The sequence below is a fragment of the Panthera uncia genome, assembly GCF_023721935.1.
Source record: "Panthera uncia isolate 11264 chromosome B3 unlocalized genomic scaffold, Puncia_PCG_1.0 HiC_scaffold_1, whole genome shotgun sequence".
Taxonomy (NCBI): domain Eukaryota; kingdom Metazoa; phylum Chordata; class Mammalia; order Carnivora; family Felidae; genus Panthera; species Panthera uncia.
The window spans coordinates 21,031,116-21,039,917 of NW_026057582.1; the positions used below are offsets into that span (position 1 = coordinate 21,031,116).

General features: G+C 35.7%; 1 protein-coding gene across 2 annotated transcripts in view; it reads left to right on the top strand.

Annotated features, from left to right (window-relative positions):
- Positions 1-8,802, top strand: part of GTF2A1 (general transcription factor IIA subunit 1) — a 49,657-nt gene that overhangs the window by 21,420 nt on the left and 19,435 nt on the right. For both annotated transcript variants that reach the window (XM_049612393.1, XM_049612394.1), the window contains exons 5-7: positions 24-99; positions 1,255-1,388; positions 4,269-4,589. In XM_049612393.1, coding sequence (XP_049468350.1) covers positions 24-99; positions 1,255-1,388; positions 4,269-4,589 — 531 coding nt within the window. The remainder of the gene's footprint in view (positions 1-23; positions 100-1,254; positions 1,389-4,268; positions 4,590-8,802) is intronic.

Sequence of the window (8,802 nt, forward strand, 5' to 3'; positions counted from 1 at the left end):
CCCCCCCCCCCCCCCCCCCGCAGAGCGCTGCTGCTACAGCTGCTACCTTGGCACTCCCTGCAGGCGTGACTCCTGTTCAACAGATATTAACAAATTCAGGTAATTAGGAATAACAGCATTATGTATATGTATAACTCAGAAAATTGTACCATCTAGTCTTTGTTTTGGCCTCATTGAAAAAAATCAGTGTTTGTTTTGTGATTTAGCTTATTAGGTTATTAAAATAAGATCAAGTACTACTGCACATTAAATGATAATTATTGCTGAGGATGCAGTAGGGAAGATGAAAATTGCACTTGAGCTTTTGATCTGTGAATAAGAATCCTATTTATTGAATGAAGTATAATCATATAGAAATACATAGATTTTTACACCTTTACATAGATTAATACGTACATAGATTTAATACTTACATAGATTAAACACCTTTAACTTGCCAAATAAAACTTGACTCCTTTGAACAAATTTGTGATATCACACTAAGTACTCTGTTTTATATAGCATGTCTGCATAAACTAACAAAATTTACTTGGGATTTTTGGCATATTAACGTTGGAAGAATTTATGTGGCTTTTAAGTATTCTTTCTGTAATCGTAATTATATAATTTCTTATTATTTTGCCAATAAAATTCTAAATTTGTAAATAACTTTCTACATATTTTTAACGTGTAATTGTTGCTTTTTAATTATTTGAAGATTCTGCATCATCTAAAACAACAAACAGAGGGATTCACTTCTGTGTGTATAAGCCATGCATACAGTTAGGATTATGTGGCAGTGATAATTGGTTCAGCAAGCTTTGATTGTTTTTAAGCATTTTGAAACTAAGTACCCTGGTGCTTTGGCTCAAGATACTAACAAACTGTTACACTTTCATGTCTTTAAGCTTTAAAAACAAAGAGCCCCTGAAAACATCTGATCTTGCTTACTGCTCTTTCATGACTCCTAACATGTTAGTAAAGATAATTTAAACTTCTAATCAATTCTCATAATCTGTTGTTAAAACTTTATTGGAAAAGAGTTTTATGAGGATAAGTAAGGAAAAGAAAACATTTTAAAACATTTATAAAACATGGAGAAAAGTGAGGAAGTTAAGTTTGCTGTGTATGGGTGACAACGCTTAATAAAATCGTTAGACTTCTTATTTGAGAATTAATAGGGCATTTTGGTGGTTTGACATTTACCATGAATTCATTTATTTGGAGATGGTTACTGCTAAAATGGTAACTTGTAATATATATGTTTTGCTTTAGGCCAGCTTCTTCAAGTAGTCAGAGCAGCCAATGGTGCCCAGTATATCTTCCAGCCTCAGCAGTCAGTGGTTCTCCAACAACAAGTTATACCACAAATGCAGCCTGGTGGAGTACAAGCCCCTGTTATACAACAGGTAATAGAGTCATAAGTTATGATCACCATGGGGTTCTTTTTTCTTCTTCTGTTTGAATTCTCTGGGTGGTTCCCTTTCTCGTTCTCATGGCTTTGTCTATACGAATGCTTAGACTATTCTCTAATACTATACATCCTGTCATTCTAAATTACTCCTGTATACGTCACAGCTTAACTTACATTCAATATGTTTAAGACTAAGTTGTCATTATCCTTGCTTATCTTTCATCATCCCTCCGAACATGTTTTTCAGTCAGTGGCACCACTCTCCAGCTTCCTAAGCCTCCCAAGTTATCTGGTATTCATTCAACAAATATTTACTGTGTGGCTGTGTATCAGGGTCTTTGCAAGGGACTAGAGATTTAAGAATGAACAGGGCAGGCATGAATCTAGTTTCATGAAGCTTATACATTTTCTGGAAGTGGGTGTGGGGTGTGGGATCCTCCCCCTCCTTTACCTTTAATATGCAACGTATCACAAATTCCTACCAATTCTTAATAGCTCCTTTTTTTCAGACTGCAGTTTTAACATGTTTGCAGTTCCTTAATATGTTTGAAAGTAGTTTTCTTTTCTCAGACTCTCTTATCATTTCCTTAGTTCATGCTTTCTTAATTTGTCACTTAAAATACAATTATCCTCTCAGTACTATATATATATATACACACACTCTATATACTATGTGTAAAATGTGAGCGGGGCACCTTGGTGGCTCAGTTGGTTAAGTGGCCGCCTTCGGCTCAGGTCATGATCTCGTGGTCTGTGAGTTTGAGCCCTGCATCAGGCTGTGTGCTAGCAGCTCAGAGCCTGGAGCCTGGTTTGGATTCTGTGTCCCGCCCCTCCCCCCAGTAGTGCTCTGTCTCTGTCTCTCAAAAATAAATAAATGTTAAAAAATTTTTTAAAAATGTGAAGGTGTTGTATATACATATGTATATATATATATGTTATATATATATATAATTACACACACTATATACATATATATACACACTTTAATACTATATGTTATCCTCCTAATTGATTTCCCTGACTCTAGTCTTGTGCCCTCCTAACCTGTTACTCTGTATTTGTAGTTATTTTTCTAAAATCCTTAAAATAATGATTTCCCCTTGCCTATTGGAAAAAGTCTAAACTCCTCAGCATGGTTCACAGGATCTTTGGTTTTTTTTGGATCTTGTTTTTTTTGTTCTCTTCAGGTTTATTTCTTGCCATGCTTCTAGTTATCTGCTTCAGCTGCTGTTTAGATCAAAGTTAAATATTTGTATCTACTTGTGTGCCAGGTGTTAAACTCTTACACTATGAAGACAAAGAGGAAAGAGAAATGGTTATTTTCTTGAGGAACTTAGGTACTTTAAAAAAGAGACACATAAATACATAATGTTTGTATAATAGTATGAAGATAGAGGTAAGATCAGAGAAGCATTAATCCATCTGATTTACAGCTTTCCAGATTTTCTCCTGCTATTACTTTTGGGTTTCACTTGATATTACTCTTCTACTTAGAATGTCCTTTGGCCTTCGTTCCAGCAACTCCCTCCACTCCCGCTGCCCCCCAGGCAAACCAACCAACTGACCAAATGGAAAAACCTGGCTAATCTTCCAAGCACAAATGAACTCAAGTATTAACCTATTAGGAAGGCTTCTCTGACCATACCTTGTCCCTCAAGCCGAATTTAATACTCTGTCCTGTGTTTTCATAACATCATATCATACTTCTGTTACGCCTTCTGTCTTTTTTTTTTCTTTAAAGTTTGTTTATTAGAGCGTGCAAGCAGGGGAGGGGCAGAGAGAGAGGGAGAGAGAATCCCAAGCAGGCTGTGCACTGTCAACATGAAGCCCAGAGCTTGAACTCCGAAACCAAGAGTTGGACGCTCACCCAACTTGAGCCACCCAGATGTCCTTAAGCCTTCTATCTTCTTGAGTTGTTTTATTGCTTTGCCTATGCACCATTAATCTGTAAACTTCTTAAGAGAAATATTGTTTTATTTTGCATTCCTTGAAACTAAAGGCAAGTAATTGCCATTCATTGTTTTTATTTATCACTAGGAAGTCTCTGCTTTTTATTAAGAAGTATAATTATAAATATGTTTATTATAAAAGATATAATTAATATTTGTTGATATGTTCTTTTTGAGTTGTGGTTTACCTTAGAATTCCAGATGCTGAAAGGAACTTGAGAAATTGTCTGATCTGGTGTGGTTGCATGGTTAGAATCAGCTGGGGAGCTTTAAATGATTACATTTCTGCTCACACCAGTTAAATCAGAATAATAGGACTGGGTCCCAAGTACCAGTATTTTTTAAGTTACCAGGTGGTTGTAATTTGCAGCCAGGGTTGAGAACCATTGATCCTAGTATAACAGTGAAGTGACAAAAGCCAAGGGAGGTTAAGTGACATGCCTCTGCTACATCTCTACCTGGGATCTTAGACAAAACTAGGACCTAAGACTTCACATTTCCATGCGGTGTTCTCCACAGGGAGGCAGTGTAACATAATAATTAGAGCAAAGTCAGAAAGTCTAGCTTAAGATTTTGCCTTTTAGTGACTGGCAGGTTGGTGAGTTACTATACCTATCCATACATCAAATAAATAAACTTACATGTAACTCTTAGTCCAGAATCTGCCATGTATATATACAGAGCAAGTGCTCAGTAAATGAAACAGTTATTTTCAGAAAATCTTTTTTCCTTCAGAAATTTGAATGGTAAAATGGAAGTGGATCAGTATACTAGTTAAACATTCCTTTTATGCCTTGGTAGTTTTAACGGTGTGAGATACGGTCATTTTTGGTGACTCTTCAGCTTTTAGGTCTGTCTATGTACCACATGAAACTGAGCTGCTTGGTCCTCTGACTAGTTTTTAATATGGGTTTCTTTTGCCTTAGGTACTGGCCCCTCTTCCTGGAGGGATTTCACCACAGACGGGTGTCATCATTCAGCCACAGCAAATCTTATTTACAGGAAATAAGACTCAAGTTATACCTACAACAGTGGCTGCACCAACACCGGCACAGGCACAGATAACTGCAGCTGGCCAACAGCAACCACAGGCCCAGCCTGCTCAGCCACAAGCTCCATTGGTGTTACAGGTTGATGGAACTGGGGATACGTCATCTGAAGAAGATGAAGATGAAGAAGAAGACTATGATGATGATGAGGAGGAAGACAAAGAGAAAGATGGAGCTGAGGATGGGCAGGTAGAAGAAGTAAGTTTGTAGTAAAAGACTTGAAACGAGAAACTATTAGTTTCTTTTACCCGGTGCCAAACTGATGAATTATATTCTATTTTTTCAGAGGCCGTTAGGGTATTATACAATACAGATTTTAATATAAAGTTAGATTTTTAACCTAATAAGGGTTTTAGATTTTTCTGGTTGTATTTATCTTCATGAAGTATTGTTTCATATAGCTGACAATAAAAAATGTGTATCAAATTGAGTTGTATTTATAAAGGGGGTGGAGACAGTGTACGTAATGCTAGTTTTCTGGCTTATGCATTCACGATATGGTTTAAACATACGACATTGGTAGAACAGATAAATATGGTTAATCTTTCGCTTCACTAATTAGAAAGGTATGGCAACATTTGGGAAGAGAGGAAACTTGAGAAAAAAGCTGAACGTGACTTCCTTTTGGTCTGTATTCCATATCAGTTCCTTACATCACTTTATCTACTCTTAGTGTCCATCATGAGTTAAGCAAAGTATTCTTTCTTAGTCTTTCTTAGGTTATGTATTTCTAGAAGCATATATCTTTGTTTATATATCTTTGTTTTCCTTAGTGTTCTTGCTTAGTTACTTGTGTTCAAGGTGACATTTGTCTTAACAGTTTTCGTTGTTACTGCTTTCTGCAACCTAAGATGTAAATTTGTTTATCCTAGTACAAATTTCTTTAAATTATCTAATGTTTTTTTAAAAAATATTTAAGATAAAAACATCCTTACATCCACCTCTAGTTAAAAATAATCCCATACTTTGTTCAAGTCCCCTGAGTGCCTCGCCCCAATCCCCATTCTCTTCCCTCTTCCTTCTGTCATCAGAGTAACCATGCTCATGAATTCTGTGTTTACCATCTGTATTTATATTCCTGAAGAGCATATTGTTTAATTGTGAATGCCTATTTATAACATAAATGGAGTAATTTCTGTATTCTTCTGCAGGTTGACTTTTTTTTCCCCTCAAGGTGGTATTTCTGAGGTTCATCTAAGTTACTGCATATACCTAGAATTATTTTCACTGTTGAATATACCATAGCTTATTTATCCATATCTGATGTGATGGGTTGTGTCTACTTGTTTACTGTTATAAAATATTTTGGAGTGTGTCTTCTGAGGACACACACATGACTTTCTTTTAAGTGTTATACCTAACCATTGAATTACTAGATTCTAAGGCATGCACATCTTCAACTTTACAATAAAATGCCAGATTGTACTAATGTCTTCACTGATACTTGATATTGTTAGGCTTCTTAATTTTTGGCAGTCTGATAGGTAGAAAGTGGTGTTTCTTTTTGGTTTTAATTTGCATTTCCTTGATTAATCATGATATTTATCATCTTTGATTCTTTCATGTTTTCTCAATTGACAATTAAATATTAAAAAGGGCAGCTTTTCTTACCTCATTGGCTAAACCTTCCAGAACAATATTGATTAAAAATAGCAGGCACCCTTACCTTGTTTTTGTTTTTGTTTTTTTTTTAAGTTTATTTATTTATTTTGAGAGAGTACGTGCGTGCAAGCAGGGGAGGAGAAGAGAAAGACGGGGAGAGAGAATGCCGAGCTCCACTGAGTGTGGAGCCACGTAGGGTTCAATCTCAGGACCCTGGGATCATGACCTGAGCTGAAATAAAGAGCCACATCAAGAGACGCTCAACCACTGAGCCACCCAGATGCCCCTTTCTTATCTTATTCTTTTTTTATTTTTTTTATTTTTTTTATTTTTTTAACGTTTTTTATTTTATTTTTGAGACAGAGAGAGACAGAGCATGAATGGGGGAGGGGCAGAGAGAGAGGGAGACACAGAATCGGAAGCAGGCTCCAGGCTCTGAGCCATCAGCCCAGAGCCCGATGCGGGGCTCGAACTCACGGACCGCGAGATCGTGACCTGGCTGAAGTCGGATGCTTAACCGACTGCGCCACCCAGGCGCCCCTCTTATCTTATTCTTAATCTTAAAGGGAACCCTTTCTATGATTCACTATTTAATATAATGTTTACTATAGATTTTTTATGGATATCTTTTCTCTGGTTAAGGAAGTTCTCTTTTATTCAAATTAACTAAGAGCTTTGCTTTATTTTTTATATCATAAATATTGAATTTTATTAAACACTTTTTCTGCAACTATTAGATCATCATACAATTTCTTATCCTTAATCTGTTATTTATAACTAATTGCACTAATTGGTTTTCTACATGTAAACCAATTTTGTATTCCTGGGATAGCATGACTTGAGTATTGCCCTTTTTATGAATTGCTGAATTACTTACACTTAGTTCAGGATTTTTGCATGTATATTCATGAACAATACTGTCTGATTTTCTGTTCTCATACTCTTTTTACTAGGTTTTCAGGTTTATGATACTCTTATAAAATGAATTCTGGCAAATATTCCATCTTCCTTGGACTTTTTTTTTTCTAAGATTATACTTAATTTTTCTGTGAATATTTGTTAAAGTATGCTGTTAAAAATATCTGATGCTAGTAATGTCTTTACTCTGTTCAAGTATCTTTCTTTTTGAGACTGAATAAGTTACATTTTCTAGTATTACATATTTAAATGTTTAATTAGCATAAAGTTAATGATAATCTTTTTGGTGTCAGAATCATATGTAGTCATTTCCTTTTTTTTAATATTCTCATTTCTGATATTATTTGTGTCTTCTTGCCCTTCTTTTCTTGTTCAGTTTTGCCAGAGGCATATTGATTTCATTGATGTTTTTTAAGAATCAACTTTTAGCTTTATTCTCCTTAGTGTATTTTTTTCTATTTCATTAATTCTTGTTGTGACTAAACTGTTTTATTTGTAGAGAATATGATCTGTGTGACAGGACTTGCTTTATGTGGTCACTATTTGCATATGCTTCTGTATATTTGAAAAGACTGTTTTCTGCAGTTGTTTTGTTGTCTTCTGTATGTACCATTAGAATTAGATGTTAATCGTTTTCTTTGGATAGTCTACTTACATATCTAAGGTAAGATATGTCTACCTTACTGAAATTTTTGTGTGCTGACACCGTCATTGATTACTGAGTGAGATATGTTCAGATCTCCTACTATGATAGTGGATTTGTTTTGTTTTCATTATGCTTTTTATAATTTGAACCTAAAAATGGATGTACATAAGCTTAAATATGTGTTTTCCAGTGAATTGAACCATTTATGATTATATAGTTTCCTGTTTTATCTACAGTTTTTTTCCCCATACAGTCTGTTTTGTGTGACATTAATAGAGCCATGTCAACTTTGTTCAGTTAGAATTTGCCTGCCTGGTATGGCTCTATTCATTCTTTTACTTCGACATTTTTTTGGATCCCTAAGTTTTAAGCATGTCTTTTTTATGTGAAATACTGCTATGTATGCTGTCATGTTACAAAATTTTTATATGGGCCAAGACTATTCAGTAGGAAAGAATGGTCTTATTCAACAAATGTAGCAACCAAATATCCATCCGCATGCAAAACAGTGAAGTTGGACCCCTACCTCCCACCATATACAAAATTAGCTCTTAATGGGTCAAAGACCTAAATGTAAGAGCTAAAACTATAAAACTCTTAGAGGAAAACAGGACAGAAGCCTCACAACACTGGTTTTGTTAATAGTTTCTTAGATGGGACACCAAAAGCACAGGGAATAAAAATAATAATAATAATAACATGGACTTAATAGATTAAAAACTTATGTGTGTCTAAGGACTATGTCCAAAAAGTGAAAAGTCCGTCTACAAAATAGGGGAAAATATTTGCAAATCACATACCTGATTAGAGCTTAATATCCAGAATAGAGAACTTTTAAAATTCTACAACAAACAACTCTATTCCAAAGTGAGCAAAGGACTTAAATAGACATTTCTCCAAGGAGGATATACAGATAGCCAACAAGCCTGTGAAAAAATGTTCAATATTACTGTTTATTACAGAAATGCAAATCTCAAAACCACAAAGAGATACCACTTGATGTTTATTTACCGGGATGGCTGTAATCACAAAAGAAAAAAGGGAGACAGATGTGGGGCACGCCTGGGTGGCTCAGTTGGTTAAGTGTCCGACTCTTGATTTTGGCTGAGGTTATGATCTGACAGTTGTGAGATCGAGCCCCGTCTCAGGCTCCACACTGAGCCTGTTTGGGATTCTCTGCCTCCCTCTCCCTCTCCCTCTCCCTCTCCCTCTCCCTCTCCCTCTCCCCCTCTCCCCCTCTCCCCC